General features: G+C 44.3%; 1 protein-coding gene across 1 annotated transcript in view; it reads left to right on the top strand.

The window, feature by feature from the left end:
* Window positions 1-25,844, top strand: part of LOC108879909 (collagen alpha-3(VI) chain) — a 62,058-nt gene that overhangs the window by 14,147 nt on the left and 22,067 nt on the right. Inside the window, 12 exon segments of the mRNA XM_051073167.1 lie at window positions 105-695; window positions 811-1,448; window positions 3,157-3,748; window positions 3,850-4,452; window positions 4,678-5,279; window positions 5,376-5,967; window positions 6,065-6,667; window positions 6,774-7,361; window positions 7,482-8,101; window positions 9,533-9,998; window positions 17,105-17,704; window positions 17,995-18,506. Of these exon segments, the coding sequence (XP_050929124.1) occupies window positions 105-695; window positions 811-1,448; window positions 3,157-3,748; window positions 3,850-4,452; window positions 4,678-5,279; window positions 5,376-5,967; window positions 6,065-6,667; window positions 6,774-7,361; window positions 7,482-8,101; window positions 9,533-9,998; window positions 17,105-17,704; window positions 17,995-18,506 (7,007 nt within the window).

The following is a 25,844-nucleotide window of genomic DNA, read 5'->3' on the forward strand; positions in this document are numbered from 1 at the left end:
ATATGTTTCTTTAATGAAATACATATGTCTATTAATAAGATAAATGTGATGTAGATATACAATGAAAAGTTTTCCTAGTAACAGTTAATTTTGTTGTCCCTCAGTTGTTCCTGGAGCTGAAAGGGATGTTGCGTTCCTCATTGATGGTACAGACAATGTTCGAGCAGAATTTGCTTACGTCCGGGATTTTATTATTAAAGTAATTGAACCACTTGACATTGGAATTGACAAAGTCCGAATTTCAGTGGTTCAACACAGTGAGAGGCCAACTCCAAGTTTCTACCTTAACACTTATCAAACCAAAGATGAAGTGATAAGAGCTGTCAATGGGATGACTGCGGTTGGTGGACGTGGTCTAAACACAGGATCTGCTCTAAGATTCATGAAGGACACCATCTTGTCTGAAAGGCATGGTAGCCGGGCTGCACAAAACGTCCCCCAGTTTCTGATTGTATTGAGTGGAGGCAGATCCAGGGATAACGTGAAAGAGCCTGCAGGTGCGCTGAAGACAGAGGGAGTCGTACCATTTGGTGTCGGTGTCAAGGATGCAGATCCAAAGCAGATTGAGGCCATTTCACACAACCCCTCCTTTGCCTTCAATGTGAGAGAATTCAGTGAGCTTAGCACCATACCACAAAGGCTTAATAACTATGTTAGCCTACCAAGAGAAGAGCTAAACATCGTCCTGCGGGAAGGTAAGAAAAGTCTTGATTGCTATTAGCATGTTAAAATTACTATAAGAAAAACAACACTTCTACTGCTATTTTGATGCTTTTTCAGAATAACAAAATCTTATTTGTTATGTCTTAGAACAAAGTGATGCTCCAAAAAGAGATATTGTGTTCCTACTGGATGGCTCTGATAACACAAGAAATGGATTCCCAGAGATAAAAGTCTTTGTTAAGAGTATAGTGGACAGCCTCTCTGTCAATGAAGGCCAAGACAGAGTGTCTGTGGTTCAGTTTGCTGATAACCCTGAGGTCAGCTTTTATCTAAATTCTCATAAGATAAAGAATGACATCATAAATGCCATAGATAATTTAAGGCACAAGGGAGGGAGGCGCCTTAATATTGGGGAAGCTCTCCAGTTTGTGAGGCACAGTGTCTTCACTTCTTCCACGGGCAGTAGAAGACTGGAAGGAGTGCTCCAGATGTTAATTCTTCTAAGTAGCAAACCATCTACTGATAATGTAAAAAGCCCAGCTTTTACTCTTAAAGAGCATGAAATTGTGTCAGTCGGAGTTGGAGTGGGAGATGCCAACCTTTCAGAGCTGGAAATGATTGCCTTCAAACCTGGCTTTACATACAAGGTCACTGATTTCTCCAAGTTGCCCTCAATCAAATCGCAACTTATTGCTGCACTGAACATAGACACTGAGGAAACCATGACTGGAATTTCTGATTTAGTAGGTAAGAATTCGACATTTGAATATATGCCTAGAACTGGAGTACAATATTACATAGTATTGCTTTTCTTCCAAATAAGTTTTACTCTCTACAATCATCTTTCTTTTATGAATAATCAACATAAATTTCTAATGATGATAAGACGAAAAATGATGATAAATTCTGATTTATTTTGGCACATGTCTGTTGCATGATATTCATGAATACTCTTACTATAAAATCTATTCTGCTTTTGAAAATGAAGTATTCTATATTTGTAAGGCCTTCCAGAGTGTAGCTCTGTTTTTTTCCAATTGTTTGCTTCAATGTTACTCTGAAGATAAATTGCTCTCTCATACATCTTTTTGATAAAAAAGATGGTTCTTTAGCAGTTTTTCTTGAAATATTTTAAAGCTTTAAGGGCAACAGGTCATCTGTCTTTTTACGTTCAGTTTTTTTTTCCCTCTGAGCTTCTAACTTGCTCATGCTGATGAATATGCATGAGTGTAGAAAAGTCTTCAATGTGCAGTCCATGAATTCCCTTTCCATCTATATGTATCATCTTCTTGACGCAGAGAGCAATAAAAGGGACATAGTGTTTCTCCTTGATGGGTCGGATGACTCCAGAAATGGACTTCCTGCTATTCGTGAGTTCATCAGAAGAATGGCAGAAGAGCTAGACATCGATGAAGATAAGGTTCGAGTGGCTGTTGTACTGTATAGTGATGACACCACAGTTTACTTCAGCCTAAAAACTCACAGATCCAAAAAGGCTATCATCTATGCTATAAGAGGTCTTCGCCATAAAGGAGGAAAACTTCGTAACACTGGGGCTGCTCTGCAGTTAGTGCGAGACCATGTTTTCACAGCTTCATCTGGGAGTAGACGGCAAGATGGTGTCCCTCAGATTCTGCTTTTGCTGACTGGAGGCAAATCCAATGATGATGTCTCCAGAGCTGCATCAGACCTAAAACAAATTGGTGTTCTGTCTTTTGCCATTGGAATGAAAAATGCTGAACAGGATGAGCTTCAAAAAATTGCCTTTTCCTCCAGATTCCTTTTCAACCTGCCAGTCTTTGGTGAACTTTTGTCAATTCAGCCAGAGATAGCTGCATTTGTCAAGTCGGAAATACAAATCCAACCTCCTACGGTTGTAGGTAAGAAGTGTCCCTAATTCATAGTTGAGTTAGACTCCCCACTTATGTTTTAGTACAGGTCTTTCATAGTTTGAACCTGCATCCGCACCTGAAACTACATCGTTCTCTGAAGAATGCCAGTCAGTCAGTTTCATGTTCCACAAACTGTCTTCATTGGCTAGAAACAATTTCCTGGCTATGATTTTTCTTGTTTGGCTCATCCCTTTTCTTTACATACCCTGAAGAGTCTTTCTTGATAATCCCACATCAGGAAATATCATATCTTTCTATTATCTTTAAGCTCTTCCTTGAGCCAATGATAATCACATCATTGAGTGAATATTTACTTTTTTTCCATTTAATTTGTTTCCTCCATCTTTCATTTGTGAAAGAGGAATATGCTTCTTTTCTTGTAGTTTTCTCCAAGTTCATCAATATCTACCTTTTTTTTTTTTTTTTTTTAAGATTTGGTCTCTAACACCTTGTTGTAGTAATAAGCTAAATTATAGTTACCCTTATGACTTTAATGACTACTATGTAATGAATGCACCACAATATACAGTATTTTAGCTTATGTTTTATATGTCTGATTATTAAATAAGGTTTTCCTATTTTTTTTTTAGTTGAATTAGAGTCCCCTCAAAGAGACATAGTGTTTCTGTTGGATGGGTCGGATGACGCACGGAGTGGCTTCCCAGCAATGAAAAGTTTTGTCCAAAGAGTGGTAGATACACTCAGTGTTGGTGAGAACAAAGACCGTGTCTCTGTGGTCCAGTATAGCAGAGATCCACAGACACATTTCAGTTTGGAAACCTACACAGAAAAACAAGATGTTATTGATGCTCTCCAGCAGTTGAACCATAAAGGGGGCAGACCCCTCAACACTGGGGCAGCTCTGGATTATGTGAGAAATAATGCTTTCGCTGACTCCTCAGGAAGTCGGCATCAAGAGGGTGTCCCACAGATATTGATTCTTTTGAGTGGCGGAAGATCCCAAGATGATGTTGCAAGTGCAGCTGTGGCTCTAAAACAGGACAAAGTTGTGCCATTCTGTGTAGGTACAAGAAATGCAGACATACTCGAGCTCCAAATGATTGCACATAACCCTTCCTATGCTTTCTCTGTGCCTCGGTTTGATGATATTGGGAGCATCCATCAGCAACTTGTGTCATTTGTAAAAAGGGTGCCTCGACAGCAGCCAAGACTAAAACCACAGAATGTATTAGGTAAGACTATCTATCTATCTATGTATCTATGTATCTATCTATCTATCATTAGTATCTTCTTGTGTAATTCTAACTGAGCATCATCCTTGTGTCTGTGAAAGGTTCTGCAGATCAAACTGAATCCATTCAACGCGATGTTGTATTTTTACTGGATTCCTCAGATGAAATTCAAAATGAATTTCAGGCAGTGCTTGGGTTTGTTGAGAGAATGGTGGAGAATCTCAATGTGGACGAAAGCAACGATCGCATTGCAGTAGTGCAATACAGCAGGGAACCTTCTGTTGAATTTTTTTTGAACACATACAAAACACAGCAGAATATTGTGGACAATGTGCAAAGTCTAAGGCATAAAGGAGGCAGACCACTAAATACTGGTGCAGCCCTCCAGTATGTCATGGATAATGTTTTCACAGCCTCCTCTGGAAGTAGGCGTCAAGAGGGTGTCCCTCAGATTTTGGTTCTCATAACTGGCGGACGGTCCAGTGATGATGTCAGAAATGCTGTAGAAAACTTGAAAGCAATTGGTGTGATGGTATTTGTGGTGGGAACTAAGAATGCAGATACCCTTGAAATTCAGTCTATTTCACAGGAAGCCAGTCAAGCTTTCTTTGTAGCAGATTCCAGTGATCTTTTAGGCATTGAACAACAAATATTTTCTGCCACCAAGAAGGGTGAAACAGCTGCTATCAAACCAGAATCATATGGTAAGACAGTAAAGATAAGATCTTAAACCATGTACACAACTTCACCAATTGTGAGATTGACATAGACCAGTAAACATTTCTTTTCAGCTGCATTGACAAAAATGGTCTGCTAAAACAGCAGAGCAAGTTGTGCATGTGGTTTTATTGAACATTTGCAGTAATATTACACTTTCCTTCTGAAATTTCATCATTAATCAATTTGTTTAAATGCCTATGTAATTACAGATCCCAGTGGAAGAGATGTTGTATTTTTGCTTGATGGTTCTGATGATTCTCAGCAAAGATTTCCAGATATTAAAGACTTTGTTCAGAGAGTGGTGGCAGACCTAAACATTGATGCAAACAGAGATCGTGTGGCTGTGGTTCAGTACAGTAACACAGCAGAAATGAACTTTAACTTGAGACGCTACAAAACAGAGGATGATGTCCTTGATGCAGTAAGAGATCTAAGTCACAAAGGAGGTTATCCTCACAATATTGGAGCAGCTCTCCAGTATGTGAGGGACCATGTATTTACTTCCGAGTCAGGAAGTAGACTCCTGGAGGGGGTTCCCCAGATACTCATACTACTGAGTGGTGGAAGATCTGGAGATGACATAAGAACCCCGATAAGAATGCTGAAGGAAATTGGCGTGATCTCAATTGCCATTGGGACAACTGATGCTGACACCCTAGATCTACAGACAATATCTCATGAGCCCAATTATGCACTCTCTATTACTGATTATGAGGAACTTCCTACTGCTAAAAAGGATGTATTGTTATTGTTAAGAGAGGCTTCACACCATACAGAGTCATCATCTGCTCCCACAAGGGGTTTTGGTAAGATATAATCTCTTTACCATTTCACTAAAGGCAGTAGCTGCTTACCTGTTACCTGCAGAAAATCACTTTGCTTTTGTTGACATTTTTTTTTTGTATTTATTGCAGATTCTTTGAAAAATGATGTAGTGTTTCTTATTGATGGGTCATATGACTCACGAAATGGCTTTGAGAATATACGTGGCTTTGTAGAAAAAATTGTTGAAAGTTTAAATCTAGGTGAGAACAGAGACCAAGTGGCTGTTGTTCAATACAGCCGCGATGCCACAGTCAATTTCTACTTGAATTCCTATTCATCCAAGAGTGATGTTCTCAATTCCATTAGAACAATGAGGCACAAACTGGGACGACCCCTCAACACTGGCAAAGCACTGGCATTTGTCAGAGATTATGTTCTTGCTGCTTCAGTTGGAGGCAGACGTGCAGAATCAGTCCCTCAGTATCTGTATGTATTCAGTGGGGGGCGATCAGGGGATGATGTCAGAGGACCAGCGCAGTCACTCAAAGAAAATGGAATAAAGACTTTTAGTATTGGAACAAAGAATGCTGATACCTTGGAAATGCAAACTATTTCTTACACGCCAGCACATTATTTTTATGTCCCAAACTTTAACAATCTGCAAAGCATATATCCATCTGTAGAAGCGACACTGAGGGGCACCCAAGAAACAACTGAATTTCCAACTGCTACTGGTAAGAAGTAGAGCATGATTATATACCAAGGGTATATTAAAAATGTTTTATTTTACAGCAAAGACGTTTGTAAAATGTTTGTTTGCATCCATTTCAGACACCTCCACTATCACAGAGCTAGAACTTCAGAGTGTTGATATTGTTTTTCTCCTTGATGGATCAGATGAAATGCGAGCAAGTGAAAGACAAATTTTGGACTTTGTCACAGAATTTGTCAAGCAAATAGAAATTGGTCCAAACAAAGTACAAGTTGCTTTAATTCAGTACAGCACAGAGCCCAGCACTGATTTTCTCCTCAACACATACTCACTAAAAGACAATGTCATAAGACATTTGACCAATGTAAAACTGAAAGGAGGGTTCAGAGTGAACACTGGTGTAGCCCTTGATTATGTGAGGAACAGTGTGTTGACTGCTTCATCTGGAAGTAGAGCGCAGCAGGGAGTCCCACAGATACTGATCCTCTTAAGTGGGAGAAAGTCACAAGATGATGTCTTAAGTCCAGTGGACAGACTGAGAAAGGCTGGAATTTCCCTTTTCAGTGTTGGAGTTAATAATGCGGATAGACTGGAGATTGAGCAATTGGCACACAGTCCTGGAGCAGAATATTTTATCAAGGAGAAGTCTGACTTTATTCTTGTGAGGCAGCAGTTGCTCTCAGCCATTGCATCTCACAAAAGTACTCTTAGCCCTGTTGTAGGTGAGTAGACTATATATATATATATATATGCATTTCATCTCAGTAGTAATGAGATTTCTTTTGAATTGTTAACTAACAAAATTTACATGATTGTGGACTTTTCTAGGTTCAAGCTCCAGTGTGAATAGAGATATTGTCTTTCTCATTGATGGATCTGATGATGTCAGGAGTAGATTCTCTGCTATACGTGACTTTGTTGCAAAAATGGTTGACAGCTTTGACCTGGATCAAGGAAAAGATAAAGTTGCTGTTGTACAGTATAGCAACAATGCTGAGCTCAATTTCAATCTGAATACTCACAACAAAAAAGATGATGTTCTTAAGCATGTCACAAGCCTAAAACCAAAAGGTGGAAGGCCACAGTATATTGGAGCCGCACTGCAGTTTGTGCGGGATAATGTCTTTGTTTCAAATGCTGGAGGTCGATATCATGAAGGTGCCAAGCAGATACTTGTCGTGTTGGCTGGTGGGAGATCTAGAGATTCTCCACGAGGCCCAGCAAGTATGCTAAAGGCTGAAGGGGTCATCACATTTGCCATTGGCTCAAGATTGTCAAATTCAGCTGAGATGCAAGTTGTTTCCTCTGATCCAAGTTATGCATACTCAGTCCCTGACTTTTTAAATCTTCCTCGTATTCAACAAAGTTTGATAAGTCATCTTACACAAGTCGGAGTTAAGGAGGAGACTAAATCAGGTAAGAATTTAGATTATTTAAATAATTATTCAAACCACCATCATTAGCTGCTGATTCTGATCCTGAATATATTTATGATGATTGTGATTAACATTGTATCACATCTACTTTCATTAACAGAGCAAAGTAATGAAAAAGGAAGAGACATAGTTTTTCTTTTGGATGGATCTGATAATACCAGAAATGCTTTTTCAGACATTCAAGATTTTCTGTACAAAGTGATAGACAGATTTGACATTGGACCAAAAAAAGACAGAGTTGCTGTGGTTCAATTCAGCAATCTGGCACTAGCCAATTTCTTTTTGAATTCTTTCATGAGGAAGGAAGATGTCCTAAGTGCTGTCAGAAGGCTCTCACATAAAGGCGGAAGACCTCTCAAAATGGGTGCAGCACTAAAATATGTGAAAGAAAATGTATTCACAGCTGCCTCAGGAAGCAGATACACAGAAAATGTGCCACAAGTTCTTGTTGTTTTAAGTAGTGAACCATCAAGGGACAGTGTGGATTTGTCTGTTGCTTCTCTAAAAGAAAGCAGTGTCACAATATTAACTATTGGAACAAAAAACTCTGACCCCAAGGAAATGCAGATGATATCACATGCTCCAAGTTACAGTTTATCGGTCTCTGAAATGGCTGATCTTTCAAATATAGAAAATCAAGTTGTTGCTGCAATTACCGAAGAAAAACTGAAAAATGAAACTTCAAAAACAGGCATGATCGGTAAGATATTGTACACTGTATGACTTTATGCTAAGCACACAGTTTTTCCTAATACATGTTAATGAAACATTTGCTATTTTCAACATTATCTTGATTAGGTCACACTAATGCTCACTGTTGCATATTATTTGGGACAGAGTTGCTAAATGTCAGCAGTCAGAGTCAACAGGGTTAGTATTTAACCATTGTCACACAGGAATGCGTCACACTGCCGCAATGGGTTTCTCCATACTGTTTTTGTCTGATTCTGTTGCCAACATCACCACAGTGTGAATATGTGTATTAATGGGGACATGAAACTTAGACATCAGTTTTCATTTGAAAAAATTATTAAATTACTATTATTTATGACTGATTGCTTGATTTATACTATCATAAAATAATAACCATAAAATAATGAAAATATGTTTGTGATTGCAATTATAAAGAAAAAAAAACATACACTTAACCATAAATTTGTAAAACATATAATGTTGAATGTAGTATTCATAGTATTTCTTAAATTAATTCTTCTTGCTGATCTGCAATTTGACAATTGTTTGATTCATATGATGTTTATGGTGTTTCATTTAAGTTACTACACGGCCCCTCTAGTGACATTTTAAGGAAAAAACTATTATGCGACCACAAATTGATAGCACATGGGAAGGAGATCCTATGCTGTGGCCATGACTTGCATAGGAAGGAGATCTCTTGCTAGTAATTACTCCATGCCTAATGTTAAGTGACTGATGTCCAAGTTTGTAAGTGACTACTGATGATGCCTCTGCCATTATATCAACAGAAGAATAATAATAATAGTACTTTATTGATCCTTGACAGGAAATTGCTTTGTTACAGGAAGTAAGAAAAACAACAAATAAACAAAATAATAAAAATTTTATTGTGGCCACAAGTCATTGATGTTGTTCCCTAGACTTAATAAAGTATGGCTATGGAATAGGATCTCATTCCTAAACTTTTTTAACACGTAGCCACACAATTTCTCTTTTCTTCAAACATCACCAGAGGGGCTCTATTAGCTAAAGGATTAAAGTAAATAAATATCTAGTGTTTGAAAGATAATACAAGGCAACAAAATGAAATATAAGTTGTGGAAGAAAGAATAAAAACAATGGTTAATTTTAAGTTAATTTTTAAAAAATTTATTTCTATGATTTTAAAATAGCACATGTTCACACATAGAGGGAAAGTCACACAAAGTAAAGTCAAAGTAAGACTCCTTGATCTGAATTTAACACAATACAAATGAGCATATGACTAGGGACCAAGGCACTTTTTCACAAAGGTTTTTACTTTTTGGATTCCTTGTCTTTTTTCAGTTGACTCTGCCAAAAAGGATATCGTATTCCTTCTGGATGGTTCTGATGGCACAAGGAATGGCTTCCCTGCCATGCTTGATTTTGTTGAGAGAGTGGTAGAGAAACTTAATGTGGGAGAAAATCAACGACCGCGTCTCTGTGGTCCAGTACGGCAGAGATGCAGAGGTCCATTTCTATCTCAACACATACACCACCAGAGAGGATATTGTGGATTCAGTCAGAGGGCTGAGACACAGAGGAGGCAGACCCCTCAACACCGGGGCAGCCCTCCAGTACGTCAGGGACAATGTCTTTACAAACTCCTCTGGGAGTAGGCGCCTGCAAGGTGTCCCACAGATGTTGATCCTGCTAAATGGCGGAAGGTCTTTTGACAATGTAGATACACCGGCCTCTGCTCTCAAACAACAGGGCATCTTTGTGATTGGCATTGGAACAAGGAGCTCTGACATTAGAGAGCTGCAGAAGATATCATATGACCCTAGTCTGGCCCTATCTGTGTCTGAGTTCACTGACCTCCCCGGCATCCAAGAACAGCTCTCCTCTGCAATGAACACAGTGGTAGTGAGGGCCACGCCCATGACACCAACGGTAACTGGTAAGAAAGTGATCAATTTTTACACTGCGAGGTCATGGTAGGATGCAAATTGTGCCGTACCTAAGATGTTTTTTCACCAAGTTCAGGTCAGCCAGTGCCACTTAGACAAAACTGGTGTGCCAGCTTTGATAGTGCAGGTCGTAAACATTGAGGTTAGCTCCCATCATCTGATTTAACCACATGAAACGTTTGAGAAATGAAGCTAAAAATGTCTCAAATCTTTTGTCCCCTAGTGGAGAAAAAGCCAGTGGGAAGGGATGTTGTGTTCTTGTTGGATGGCTCTGATGGTACTAGAAGTGGATTCCCAGCTATGCGAGACTTTGTCCAAAGAGTAGTAGAGACACTGAGCGTGGATGACAACAAAGACCGCGATCTCAGTGGTTCAGTACAGCAGAGATCCAGCTGTCCAGTTCTATCTGAACACGTACACCACAAAGGGAGAGATCCTCGACACTGTCAGAGGTTTGAGGCACAAAGGCGGAAGACCGCTCAATACTGGAGCAGCTCTCCAGTACTTGAGGGACAATGTCTTCACGGCCTCTGCAGGAAGCAGGCGCTTGGAAGGAGTTCCACAGGTCCTGATATTGCTATGTGGTGGAAAGTCTTTTGACAGTGTTGATGCACCAGCCTCTGCCCTCAAACAGCTGGGTGTGTTGATCTTTGCAATTGGAACCAGGAGCTCGGATAGTAGAGAGCTGCAGAATATATCCCACGATCCCAGTACCGCTCTATCTGTGTCTGAATTCACTGACCTGCCCAGTGTCCAACAGCAGCTCCAGTCCTCCGTGGAGGCTGTGGTCATTGACGTCACCCCAGAATCACCAACTGTACTTGGTATGTTAACAAGCATGACCTCTTGCCTGAGGGCCTGCCTGACTTGTTTCACTTACACTGAGCAAAAGAGATGAAGTGTGATACTTGTTTAGTTTCCATGTGTGCATTTAAAGACAGGCGGTGGCATGATTTCCTGCTGCTTAAAATTGAAGTAGAAAGTGCAAGGTGCTCTCACAGAAAAACAAAAGTAAAGAACAAAACTTGAAAGACAGCTCACCACTTAGTGAGGGTTAGTTCTCCAGCGCACTTTTTCAAAGGTTTTACTTCCTTGTCTTCCTGTCTTTTTTCAGTTGACTCTGCCAAAAAGGATATCGTATTCCTTCTGGATGGTTCTGATGGCACAAGGAATGGCTTCCCTGCCATGCTTGATTTTGTTGAGAGAGTGGTAAAGAAACTTAATGTGGGAGAAAACAACGACCGCGTCTCTGTGGTCCAGTACGGCAGAGATGCAGAGGTCCATTTCTATCTCAACACATACACCACCAGAGAGGATATTGTGGATTCAGTCAGAGGGCTGAGACACAGAGGAGGCAGACCCCTCAACACCGGGGCAGCCCTCCAGTACGTCAGGGACAATGTCTTTACAAACTCCTCTGGGAGTAGGCGCCTGCAAGGTGTCCCACAGATGTTGATCCTGCTAAATGGCGGAAGGTCTTTTGACAATGTAGCATACACCGGCCTCTGCTCTCAAACAACAGGGCATCTTTGTGATTGGCATTGGAACAAGGAGCTCTGACATTAGAGAGCTGCAGAAGATATCATATGACCCTAGTCTGGCCCTATCTGTGTCTGAGTTCACTGATCTCCCCGGCATCCAAGAACAGCTCTCCTCTGCAATGAACACAGTGGTAGTGAGGGCCACGCCCATGACACCAACGGTAACTGGTAAGAAAGTGATCAATTTTTACACTGCGAGGTCATGGTAGGATGCAAATTGTGCCGTACCTAAGATGTTTTTTCACCAAGTTCAGGTCAGCCAGTGCCACTTAGACAAAACTGGTGTGCCAGCTTTGATAGTGCAGGTCGTAAACATTGAGGTTAGCTCCCATCATCTGATTTAACCACATGAAACGTTTGAGAAATGAAGCTAAAAATGTCTCAAATCTTTTGTCCCCTAGTGGAGAAAAAGCCAGTGGGAAGGGATGTTGTGTTCTTGTTGGATGGCTCTGATGGTACTAGAAGTGGATTCCCAGCTATGCGAGACTTTGTCCAAAGAGTAGTAGAGACACTGAGCGTGGATGACAACAAAGACCGCGTCTCAGTGGTTCAGTACAGCAGAGATCCAGCTGTCCAGTTCTATCTGAACACGTACACCACAAAGGGAGAGATCCTCGACACTGTCAGAGGTTTGAGGCACAAAGGCGGAAGACCGCTCAATACTGGAGCAGCTCTCCAGTACTTGAGGGACAATGTCTTCACGGCCTCTGCAGGAAGCAGGCGCTTGGAAGGAGTTCCACAGGTCCTGATATTGCTATGTGGTGGAAAGTCTTTTGACAGTGTTGATGCACCAGCCTCTGCCCTCAAACAGCTGGGTGTGTTGATCTTTGCAATTGGAACCAGGAGCTCGGATAGTAGAGAGCTGCAGAATATATCCCACGATCCCAGTACCGCTCTATCTGTGTCTGAATTCACTGACCTGCCCAGTGTCCAACAGCAGCTCCAGTCCTCCGTGGAGGCTGTGGTCATTGACGTCACCCCAGAATCACCAACTGTACTTGGTATGTTAACAAGCATGACCTCTTGCCTGAGGGCCTGCCTGACTTGTTTCACTTACACTGAGCAAAAGAGATGAAGTGTGATACTTGTTTAGTTTCCATGTGTGCATTTAAAGACAGGCGGTGGCATGATTTCCTGCTGCTTAAAATTGAAGTAGAAAGTGCAAGGTGCTCTCACAGAAAAACAAAAGTAAAGAACAAAACTTGAAAGACAGCTCACCACTTAGTGAGGGTTAGTTCTCCAGCGCACTTTTTCAAAGGTTTTACTTCCTTGTCTTCCTGTCTTTTTTCAGTTGACTCTGCCAAAAAGGATATCGTATTCCTTCTGGATGGTTCTGATGGCACAAGGAATGGCTTCCCTGCCATGCTTGATTTTGTTGAGAGAGTGGTAAGAAACTTAATGTGGGAGAAAACAACGACCGCGTCTCTGTGGTCCAGTACGGCAGAGATGCAGAGGTCCATTTCTATCTCAACACATACACCACCAGAGAGGATATTGTGGATTCAGTCAGAGGGCTGAGACACAGAGGAGGCAGACCCCTCAACACCGGGGGCAGCCCTCCAGTACGTCAGGGACAATGTCTTTACAAACTCCTCTGGGAGTAGGCGCCTGCAAGGTGTCCCACAGATGTTGATCCTGCTAAATGGCGGAAGGTCTTTTGACAATGTAGATACACCGGCCTCTGCTCTCAAACAACAGGGCATCTTTGTGATTGGCATTGGAACAAGGAGCTCTGACATTAGAGAGCTGCAGAAGATATCATATGACCCTAGTCTGGCCCTATCTGTGTCTGAGTTCACTGATCTCCCCGGCATCCAAGAACAGCTCTCCTCTGCAATGAACACAGTGGTAGTGAGGGCCACGCCCATGACACCAACGGTAACTGGTAAGAAAGTGATCAATTTTTACACTGCGAGGTCATGGTAGGATGCAAATTGTGCCGTACCTAAGATGTTTTTTCACCAAGTTCAGGTCAGCCAGTGCCACTTAGACAAAACTGGTGTGTCCAGCTTTGATAGTGCAGGTCGTAAACATTGAGGTTAGCTCCCATCATCTGATTTAACCACATGAAACGTTTGAGAAATGAAGCTAAAAATGTCTCAAATCTTTTGTCCCCTAGTGGAGAAAAAGCCAGTGGGAAGGGATGTTGTGTTCTTGTTGGATGGCTCTGATGGTACTAGAAGTGGATTCCCAGCTATGCGAGACTTTGTCCAAAGAGTAGTAGAGACACTGAGCGTGGATGACAACAAAGACCGCGTCTCAGTGGTTCAGTACAGCAGAGATCCAGCTGTCCAGTTCTATCTGAACACGTACACCACAAAGGGAGAGATCCTCGACACTGTCAGAGGTTTGAGGCACAAAGGCGGAAGACCGCTCAATACTGGAGCAGCTCTCCAGTACTTGAGGGACAATGTCTTCACGGCCTCTGCAGGAAGCAGGCGCTTGGAAGGAGTTCCACAGGTCCTGATATTGCTATGTGGTGGAAAGTCTTTTGACAGTGTTGATGCACCAGCCTCTGCCCTCAAACAGCTGGGTGTGTTGATCTTTGCAATTGGAACCAGGAGCTCGGATAGTAGAGAGCTGCAGAATATATCCCACGATCCCAGTACCGGCTCTATCTGTGTCTGAATTCACTGACCTGGCCCAGTGTCCAACAGCAGCTCCAGTCCTCCGTGGGAGGCTGTGGTCATTGACGTCACCCCAGAATCACCAACTGTACTTGGTATGTTAACAAGCATGACCTCTTGCCTGAGGGCCTGCCTGACTTGTTTCACTTACACTGAGCAAAAGAGATGAAGTGTGATACTTGTTTAGTTTCCATGTGTGCATTTAAAGACAGGCGGTGGCATGATTTCCTGCTGCTTAAAATTGAAGTAGAAAGTGCAAGGTGCTCTCACAGAAAAACAAAAGTAAAGAACAAAACTTGAAAGACAGCTCACCACTTAGTGAGGGTTAGTTCTCCAGCGCACTTTTTCAAAGGTTTTACTTCCTTGTCTTCCTGTCTTTTTTCAGTTGACTCTGCCAAAAAGGATATCGTATTCCTTCTGGATGGTTCTGATGGCACAAGGAATGGCTTCCCTGCCATGCTTGATTTTGTTGAGAGAGTGGTAAAGAAACTTAATGTGGGAGAAAACAACGACCACGTCTCTGTGGTCCAGTACGGCAGAGATGCAGAGGTCCATTTCTATCTCAACGCATACACCACCAGAGAGGATATTGTGGATTCAGTCAGAGGGCTGAGACACAGAGGAGGCAGACCCCTCAACACCGGGGCAGCCCTCCAGTACGTCAGGGACAATGTCTTTACAAAACTCCTCTGGGAGTAGGCGCCTGCAAGGTGTCCCACAGATGTTGATCCTGCTAAATGGCGGAAGGTCTTTTGACAATGTAGCTACACGCCGCCTCTGCTCTCAAACAACAGGGGCATCTTTGTGATTGGCATTGGAACAAGGAGCTCTGACATTAGAGAGCTGCAGAAGATATCATATGACCCTAGTCTGGCCCTATCTGTGTCTGAGTTCACTGATCTCCCCGGCATCCAAGAACAGCTCTCCTCTGCAATGAACACAGTGGTAGTGAGGGCCACGCCCATGACACCAACGGTAACTGGTAAGAAAGTGATCAATTTTTACACTGCGAGGTCATGGTAGGATGCAAATTGTGCCGTACCTAAGATGTTTTTTCACCAAGTTCAGGTCAGCCAGTGCCACTTAGACAAAACTGGTGTGCCAGCTTTGATAGTGCAGGTCGTAAACATTGAGGTTAGCCCATCATCTGATTTAACCACATGAAACGTTTGAGAAATGAAGCTAAAAATGTCTCAAATCTTTTGTCCCCTAGTGGAGAAAAAGCCAGTGGGAAGGGATGTTGTGTTCTTGTTGGATGGCTCTGATGGTACTAGAAGTGGATTCCCAGCTATGCGAGACTTTGTCCAAAGAGTAGTAGAGACACTGAGCGTGGATGACAACAAAGACCGCGTCTCAGTGGTTCAGTACAGCAGAGATCCAGCTGTCCAGTTCTATCTGAACACGTACACCACAAAGGGAGAGATCCTCGACACTGTCAGAGGTTTGAGGCACAAAGGCGGAAGACCGCTCAATACTGGAGCAGCTCTCCAGTACTTGAGGACAATGTCTTCACGGCCTCTGCAGGAAGCAGGCGCTTGGAAGGAGTTCCACAGGTCCTGATATTGCTATGTGGTGGAAAGTCTTTTGACAGTGTTGATGCACCAGCCTCTGCCCTCAAACAGCTGGGTGTGTTGATCTTTGCAATTGGAACCAGGAGCTCGGATAGTAGAGAGCTGCAGAATATATCCCACGATCCCAGTACCGCTCTATCTGTGTCTGAATTCACTGACCTGCCCAGTGTCCAACAGCAGCTCCAGTCCTCCGTGGAGGCTGTGGTCATTGACGTCCCCCCAGAATCACCAACTGTACTTGGTATGTTAACAAGCATGACCTCTTGCCTGAGGGCCTGCCTGACTTGTTTCACTTACACTGAGCAAAAGAGATGAAGTGTGATACTTGTTTAGTTTCCATGTGTGCATTTAAAGACAGGCGGTGGCATGATTTCCTGCTGCTTAAAATTGAAGTAGAAAGTGCAAGGTGCTCTCACAGAAAAACAAAAGTAAAGAACAAAACTTGAAAGACAGCTCACCACTTAGTGAGGGTTAGTTCTCCAGCGCACTTTTTCAAAGGTTTTACTTCCTTGTCTTCCTGTCTTTTTTCAGTTGACTCTGCCAAAAAGGATATCGTATTCCTTCTGGATGGTTCTGATGGCACAAGGAATGGCTTCCCTGCCATGCTTGATTTTGTTGAGAGAGTGGTAAAGAAACTTAATGTGGGAGAAAACAACGACCGCGTCTCTGTGGTCCAGTACGGCAGAGATGCAGAGGTCCATTTCTATCTCAACACATACACCACCAGAGAGGATATTGTGGATTCAGTCAGAGGGCTGAGACACAGAGGAGGCAGACCCCTCAACACCGGGGCAGCCCTCCAGTACGTCAGGGACAATGTCTTTACAAACTCCTCTGGGAGTAGGCGCCTGCAAGGTGTCCCACAGATGTTGATCCTGCTAAATGGCGGAAGGTCTTTTGACAATGTAGATACACCGGCCTCTGCTCTCAAACAACAGGGCATCTTTGTGATTGGCATTGGAACAAGGAGCTCTGACATTAGAGAGCTGCAGAAGATATCATATGACCCTAGTCTGGCCCTATCTGTGTCTGAGTTCACTGACTCCCCGGCATCCAAGAACAGCTCTCCTCTGCAATGAACACAGTGGTAGTGAGGGCCACGCCCATGACACCAACGGTAACTGGTAAGAAAGTGATCAATTTTTACACTGCGAGGTCATGGTAGGATGCAAATTGTGCCGTACCTAAGATGTTTTTTCACCAAGTTCAGGTCAGCCAGTGCCACTTAGACAAAACTGGTGTGCCAGCTTTGATAGTGCAGGTCGTAAACATTGAGGTTAGCTCCCATCATCTGATTTAACCACATGAAACGTTTGAGAAATGAAGCTAAAAATGTCTCAAATCTTTTGTCCCCTAGTGGAGAAAAAGCCAGTGGGAAGGGATGTTGTGTTCTTGTTGGATGGCTCTGATGGTACTAGAAGTGGATTCCCAGCTATGCGAGACTTTGTCCAAAGAGTAGTAGAGACACTGAGCGTGGATGACAACAAAGACCGCGTCTCAGTGGTTCAGTACAGCAGAGATCCAGCTGTCCAGTTCTATCTGAACACGTACACCACAAAGGGAGAGATCCTCGACACTGTCAGAGGTTTGAGGCACAAAGGCGGAAGACCGCTCAATACTGGAGCAGCTCTCCAGTACTTGAGGGACAATGTCTTCACGGCCTCTGCAGGAAGCAGGCGCTTGGAAGGAGTTCCACAGGTCCTGATATTGCTATGTGGTGGAAAGTCTTTTGACAGTGTTGATGCACCAGCCTCTGCCCTCAAACAGCTGGGTGTGTTGATCTTTGCAATTGGAACCAGGAGCTCGGATAGTAGAGAGCTGCAGAATATATCCCACGATCCCAGTACCGCTCTATCTGTGTCTGAATTCACTGACCTGCCCAGTGTCCAACAGCAGCTCCAGTCCTCCGTGGAGGCTGTGGTCATTGACGTCACCCCAGAATCACCAACTGTACTTGGTATGTTAACAAGCATGACCTCTTGCCTGAGGGCCTGCCTGACTTGTTTCACTTACACTGAGCAAAAGAGATGAAGTGTGATACTTGTTTAGTTTCCATGTGTGCATTTAAAGACAGGCGGTGGCATGATTTCCTGCTGCTTAAAATTGAAGTAGAAAGTGCAAGGTGCTCTCACAGAAAAACAAAAGTAAAGAACAAAACTTGAAAGACAGCTCACCACTTAGTGAGGGTTAGTTCTCCAGCGCACTTTTTCAAAGGTTTTACTTCCTTGTCTTCCTGTCTTTTTTCAGTTGACTCTGCCAAAAAGGATATCGTATTCCTTCTGGATGGTTCTGATGGCACAAGGAATGGCTTCCCTGCCATGCTTGATTTTGTTGAGAGAGTGGTAAAGAAACTTAATGTGGGAGAAAACAACGACCGCGTCTCTGTGGTCCAGTACGGCAGAGATGCAGAGGTCCATTTCTATCTCAACACATACACCACCAGAGAGGATATTGTGGATTCAGTCAGAGGGCTGAGACACAGAGGAGGCAGACCCCTCAACACCGGGGCAGCCCTCCAGTACGTCAGGGACAATGTCTTTACAAACTCCTCTGGGAGTAGGCGCCTGCAAGGTGTCCCACAGATGTTGATCCTGCTAAATGGCGGAAGGTCTTTTGACAATGTAGATACACCGGCCTCTGCTCTCAAACAACAGGGCATCTTTGTGATTGGCATTGGAACAAGGAGCTCTGACATTAGAGAGCTGCAGAAGATATCATATGACCCTAGTCTGGCCCTATCTGTGTCTGAGTTCACTGATCTCCCCGGCATCCAAGAACAGCTCTCCTCTGCAATGAACACAGTGGTAGTGAGGGCCACGCCCATGACACCAACGGTAACTGGTAAGAAAGTGATCAATTTTTACACTGCGAGGTCATGGTAGGATGCAAATTGTGCCGTACCTAAGATGTTTTTTCACCAAGTTCAGGTCAGCCAGTGCCACTTAGACAAAACTGGTGTGCCAGCTTTGATAGTGCAGGTCGTAAACATTGAGGTTAGCTCCCATCATCTGATTTAACCACATGAAACGTTTGAGAAATGAAGCTAAAAATGTCTCAAATCTTTTGTCCCCTAGTGGAGAAAAAGCCAGTGGGAAGGGATGTTGTGTTCTTGTTGGATGGCTCTGATGGTACTAGAAGTGGATTCCCAGCTATGCGAGACTTTGTCCAAAGAGTAGTAGAGACACTGAGCGTGGATGACAACAAAGACCGCGTCTCAGTGGTTCAGTACAGCAGAGATCCAGCTGTCCAGTTCTATCTGAACACGTACACCACAAAGGGAGAGATCCTCGACACTGTCAGAGGTTTGAGGCACAAAGGCGGAAGACCGCTCAATACTGGAGCAGCTCTCCAGTACTTGAGGGACAATGTCTTCACGGCCTCTGCAGGAAGCAGGCGCTTGGAAGGAGTTCCACAGGTCCTGATTGCTATGTGGTGGAAAGTCTTTTGACAGTGTTGATGCACCAGCCTCTGCCCTCAAACAGCTGGGTGTGTTGATCTTTGCAATTGGAACCAGGAGCTCGGATAGTAGAGAGCTGCAGAATATATCCCACGATCCAGTACCGCTCTATCTGTGTCTGAATTCACTGACCTGCCCAGTGTCCAACAGCAGCTCCAGTCCTCCGTGGAGGCTGTGGTCATTGACGTCACCCCAGAATCACCAACTGTACTTGGTATGTTAACAAGCATGACCTCTTGCCTGAGGGCCTGCCTGACTTGTTTCACTTACACTGAGCAAAAGAGATGAAGTGTGATACTTGTTTTAGTTTCCATGTGTGCATTTAAAGACAGGCGGTGGCATGATTTCCTGCTGCTTAAAATTGAAGTAGAAAGTGCAAGGTGCTCTCACAGAAAAACAAAAGTAAAGAACAAAACTTGAAAGACAGCTCACCACTTAGTGAGGGTTAGTTCTCCAGCGCACTTTTTCAAAGGTTTTACTTCCTTGTCTTCCTGTCTTTTTTCAGTTGACTCTGCCAAAAAGGATATCGTATTCCTTCTGGATGGTTCTGATGGCACAAGGAATGGCTTCCCTGCCATGCTTGATTTTGTTGAGAGAGTGGTAAAGAAACTTAATGTGGGAGAAAACAACGACCGCGTCTCTGTGGTCCAGTACGGCAGAGATGCAGAGGTCCATTTCTATCTCAACACATACCCACAGAGAGGATATTGTGGATTCAGTCAGAGGGCTGAGACACAGAGGAGGCAGACCCCTCAACACCGGGCAGCCCTCCAGTACGTCAGGGACAATGTCTTTACAAACTCCTCTGGGAGTAGGCGCCTGCAAGGTGTCCCACAGATGTTGATCCTGCTAAATGGCGGAAGGTCTTTTGACAATGTAGATACACCGGCCTCTGCTCTCAAACAACAGGGCATCTTTGTGATTGGCATTGGAACAAGGAGCTCTGACATTAGAGAGCTGCAGAAGATATCATATGACCCTAGTCTGGCCCTATCTGTGTCTGAGTTCACTGATCTCCCCGGCATCCAAGAACAGCTCTCCTCTGCAATGAACACAGTGGTAGTGAGGGCCACGCCCATGACACCAACGGTAACTGGTAAGAAAGTGATCAATTTTTACACTGCGAGGTCATGGTAGGATGCAAATTGTGCCGTACCTAAGATGTTTTTTCACCAAGTTCAGGTCAGCCAGTGCCACTTAGACAAAACTGGTGTGCCAGCTTTGATAGTGCAGGTCGTAAACATTGAGGTTAGCTCCCATCATCTGATTTAACCACATGAAACGTTTGAGAAATGAAGCTAAAAATGTCTCAAATCTTTTGTCCCCTAGTGGAGAAAAAGCCAGTGGGAAGGGATGTTGTGTTCTTGTTGGATGGCTCTGATGGTACTAGAAGTGGATTCCCAGCTATGCGAGACTTTGTCCAAAGAGTAGTAGAGACACTGAGCGTGGATGACAACAAAGACCGCGTCTCAGTGGTTCAGTACAGCAGAGATCCAGCTGTCCAGTTCTATCTGAACACGTACACCACAAAGGGAGAGATCCTCGACACTGTCAGAGGTTTGAGGCACAAAGGCGGAAGACCGCTCAATACTGGAGCAGCTCTCCAGTACTTGAGGGACAATGTCTTCACGGCCTCTGCAGGAAGCAGGCGCTTGGAAGGAGTTCCACAGGTCCTGATATTGCTATGTGGTGGAAAGTCTTTTGACAGTGTTGATGCACCAGCCTCTGCCCTCAAACAGCTGGGTGTGTTGATCTTTGCAATTGGAACCAGGAGCTCGGATAGTAGAGAGCTGCAGAATATATCCCACGATCCAGTACCGCTCTATCTGTGTCTGAATTCACTGACCTGCCCAGTGTCCAACAGCAGCTCCAGTCCTCCGTGGAGGCTGTGTCATTGACGTCACCCCAGAATCACCAACTGTACTTGGTATGTTAACAAGCATGACCTCTTGCCTGAGGGCCTGCCTGACTTGTTTCACTTACACTGAGCAAAGAGATGAAGTGTGATACTTGTTTAGTTTCCATGTGTGCATTTAAAGACAGGCGGTGGCATGATTTCCTGCTGCTTAAAATTGAAGTAGAAAGTGCAAGGTGCTCTCACAGAAAAACAAAAGTAAAGAACAAAACTTGAAAGACAGCTCACCACTTAGTGAGGGTTAGTTCTCCAGCGCACTTTTCAAAGGTTTTACTTCCTTGTCTTCCTGTCTTTTTTCAGTTGACTCTGCCAAAAAGGATATCGTATTCCTTCTGGATGGTTCTGATGGCACAAGGAATGGCTTCCCTGCCATGCTTGATTTTGTGAGAGAGTGGTAGAGAAACTTAATGTGGGAGAAAACAACGACCGCGTCTCTGTGGTCCAGTACGGCAGAGATGCAGAGGTCCATTTCTATCTCAACACATACACCACCAGAGAGGATATTGTGGATTCAGTCAGAGGGCTGAGACACAGAGGAGGCACCCCTCAACACCGGGGCAGCCCTCCAGTACGTCAGGGACAATGTCTTTACAAACTCCTCTGGGAGTAGGCGCCTGCAAGGTGTCCCACAGATGTTGATCCTGCTAAATGGCGGAAGGTCTTTTGACAATGTAGATACACCGGCCTCTGCTCTCAAACAACAGGGCATCTTTGTGATTGGCATTGGAACAAGGAGCTCTGACATTAGAGAGCTGCAGAAGATATCATATGACCCTAGTCTGGCCCTATCTGTGTCTGAGTTCACTGATCTCCCGGCATCCAAGAACAGCTCTCCTCTGCAATGAACACAGTGGTAGTGAGGGCCACGCCCATGACACCAACGGTAACTGGTAAGAAAGTGATCAATTTTTACACTGCGAGGTCATGGTAGGATGCAAATTGTGCCGTACCTAAGATGTTTTTTCACCAAGTTCAGGTCAGCCAGTGCCACTTAGACAAAACTGGTGTGCCAGCTTTGATAGTGCAGGTCGTAAACATTGAGGTTAGCTCCCATCATCTGATTTAACCACATGAAACGTTTGAGAAATGAAGCTAAAAAATGTCTCAAATCTTTTGTCCCCTAGTGGAGAAAAAGCCAGTGGGAAGGGATGTTGTGTTCTTGTTGGATGGCTCTGATGGTACTAGAAGTGGATTCCCAGCTATGCGAGACTTTTGTCCAAAGAGTAGTAGAGACACTGAGCGTGGATGACAACAAAGACCGCGTCTCAGTGGTTCAGTACAGCAGAGATCCAGCTGTCCAGTTCTATCTGAACACGTACACCACAAAGGGAGAGATCCTCGACACTGTCAGAGGTTTGAGGCACAAAGGCGGAAGACCGCTCAATACTGGAGCAGCTCTCCAGTACTTGAGGACAATGTCTTCACGGCCTCTGCAGGAAGCAGGCGCTTGGAAGGAGTTCCACAGGTCCTGATATTGCTATGTGGTGGAAAGTCTTTTGACAGTGTTGATGCACCAGCCTCTGCCCTCAAACAGCTGGGTGTTGATCTTTGCAATTGGAACAGGAGCTCGGATAGTAGAGAGCTGCAGAATATATCCCACGATCCCAGTACCGCTCTATCTGTGTCTGAATTCACTGACCTGCCCAGTGTCCAACAGCAGCTCCAGTCCTCCGTGGAGGCTGTGGTCATTGACGTCACCCCAGAATCACCAACTGTACTTGGTATGTTAACAAGCATGACCTCTTGCCTGAGGGCCTGCCTGACTTGTTTCACTTACACTGAGCAAAAGAGATGAAGTGTGATACTTGTTTAGTTTCCATGTGTGCATTTAAAGACAGGCGGTGGCATGATTTCCTGCTGCTTAAAATTGAAGTAGAAAGTGCAAGGTGCTCTCACAGAAAAACAAAAGTAAAGAACAAAACTTGAAAGACAGCTCACCACTTAGTGAGGGTTAGTTCTCCAGCGCACTTTTTCAAAGGTTTTACTTCCTTGTCTTCCTGTCTTTTTTCAGTTGACTCTGCCAAAAAGGATATCGTATTCCTTCTGGATGGTTCTGATGGCACACAAGGAATGGCTTCCCTGCCATGCTTGATTTTGTTGAGAGAGTGGTAGAGAAACTTAATGTGGGAGAAAACAACGACCGCGTCTCTGTGGTCCAGTACGGCAGAGATGCAGAGGTCCATTTCTATCTCAACACATACACCACCAGAGAGGATATTGTGGATTCAGTCAGAGGGCTGAGACACAGAGGAGGCAGACCCCTCAACACCGGGGCAGCCCTCCAGTACGTCAGGGACAATGTCTTTACAAACTCCTCTGGGAGTAGGCGCCTGCAAGGTGTCCCACAGATGTTGATCCTGCTAAATGGCGGAAGGTCTTTTGACAATGTAGATACACCGGCCTCTGCTCTCAAACAACAGGGCATCTTTGTGATTGGCATTGGAACAAGGAGCTCTGACATTAGAGAGCTGCAGAAGATATCATATGACCCTAGTCTGGCCTATCTGTGTCTGAGTTCACTGATCTCCCCGGCATCCAAGAACAGCTCTCCTCTGCAATGAACACAGTGGTAGTGAGGGCCACGCCCATGACACCAACGGTAACTGGTAAGAAAGTGATCAATTTTTACACTGCGAGGTCATGGTAGGATGCAAATTGTGCCGTACCTAAGATGTTTTTTCACCAAGTTCAGGTCAGCCAGTGCCACTTAGACAAAACTGGTGTGCCAGCTTTGATAGTGCAGGTCGTAAACATTGAGGTTAGCTCCCATCATCTGATTTAACCACATGAAACGTTTGAGAAATGAAGCTAAAAATGTCTCAAATCTTTTGTCCCCTAGTGGAAAAAAGCCAGTGGGAAGGGATGTTGTGTTCTTGTTGGATGGCTCTGATGGTACTAGAAGTGGATTCCCAGCTATGCGAGACTTTGTCCAAAGAGTAGTAGAGACACTGAGCGTGGATGACAACAAAGACCGCGTCTCAGTGGTTCAGTACAGCAGAGATCCAGCTGTCCAGTTCTATCTGAACACGTACACCACAAAGGGAGAGATCCTCGACACTGTCAGAGGTTTGAGGCACAAAGGCGGAAGACCGCTCAATACTGGAGCAGCTCTCCAGTACTTGAGGGACAATGTCTTCACGGCCTCTGCAGGAAGCAGGCGCTTGGAAGGAGTTCCACAGGTCCTGATATTGCTATGTGGTGGAAAGTCTTTTGACAGTGTTGATGCACCAGCCTCTGCCCTCAAACAGCTGGGTGTGTTGATCTTTGCAATTGGAACCAGGAGCTCGGATAGTAGAGAGCTGCAGAATATATCCCACGATCCCAGTACCGCTCTATCTGTGTCTGAATTCACTGACCTGCCCAGTGTCCAACAGCAGCTCCAGTCCTCCGTGGAGGCTGTGGTCATTGACGTCACCCCAAATCACCAACTGTACTTGGTATGTAACAAGCATGACCTCTTGCCTGAGGGCCTGCCTGACTTGTTTCACTTACACTGAGCAAAAGAGATGAAGTGTGATACTTGTTTAGTTTCCATGTGTGCATTTAAACAGGCGGTGGCATGATTTCCTGCTGCTTAAAATTGAAGTAGAAAGTGCAAGGTGCTCTCACAGAAAAACAAAAGTAAAGAACAAAACTTGAAAGACAGCTCACCACTTAGTGAGGGTTAGTTCTCCAGCGCACTTTTTCAAAGGTTTTACTTCCTTGTCTTCCTGTCTTTTTTCAGTTGACTCTGCCAAAAAGGATATCGTATTCCTTCTGGATGGTTCTGATGGCACAAGGAATGGCTTCCCTGCCATGCTTGATTTTGTGAGAGAGTGGTAGAAGAAACTTAATGTGGGAGAAAAACACGACCGCGTCTCTGTGGTCCAGTACGGCAGAGATGCAGAGGTCCATTTCTATCTCAACACATACACCACCAGAGAGGATATTGTGGATTCAGTCAGAGGGCTGAGACACAGAGGAGGCAGACCCCTCAACACCGGGGCAGCCCTCCAGTACGTCAGGGACAATGTCTTTACAAACTCCTCTGGAGTAGGCGCCTGCAAGGTGTCCCACAGATGTTGATCCTGCTAAATGGCGGAAGGTCTTTTGACAATGTAGATACACCGGCCTCTGCTCTCAAACAACAGGGCATCTTTGTGATTGGCATTGGAACAAGGAGCTCTGACATTAGAGAGCTGCAGAAGATATCATATGACCCTAGTCTGGCCCTATCTGTGTCTGAGTTCACTGATCTCCCCGGCATCCAAGAACAGCTCTCCTCTGCAATGAACACAGTGGTAGTGAGGGCCACGCCCATGACACCAACGGTAACTGGTAAGAAAGTGATCAATTTTTACACTGCGAGGTCATGGTAGGATGCAAATTGTGCCGTACCTAAGATGTTTTTTCACCAAGTTCAGGTCAGCCAGTGCCACTTAGACAAAACTGGTGTGCCAGCTTTGATAGTGCAGGTCGTAAACATTGAGGTTAGCTCCCATCATCTGATTTAACCACATGAAACGTTTGAGAAATGAAGCTAAAAATGTCTCAAATCTTTTGTCCCCTAGTGGAGAAAAAGCCAGTGGGAAGGGATGTTGTGTTCTTGTTGGATGGCTCTGATGGTACTAGAAGTGGATTCCCAGCTATGCGAGACTTTGTCCAAAGAGTAGTAGAGACACTGAGCGTGGATGACAACAAAGACCGCGTCTCAGTGGTTCAGTACAGCAGAGATCCAGCTGTCCA

Source organism: Lates calcarifer, linkage group LG1, assembly GCF_001640805.2.
Source record: "Lates calcarifer isolate ASB-BC8 linkage group LG1, TLL_Latcal_v3, whole genome shotgun sequence".
Classification (NCBI taxonomy): domain Eukaryota; kingdom Metazoa; phylum Chordata; class Actinopteri; family Centropomidae; genus Lates; species Lates calcarifer.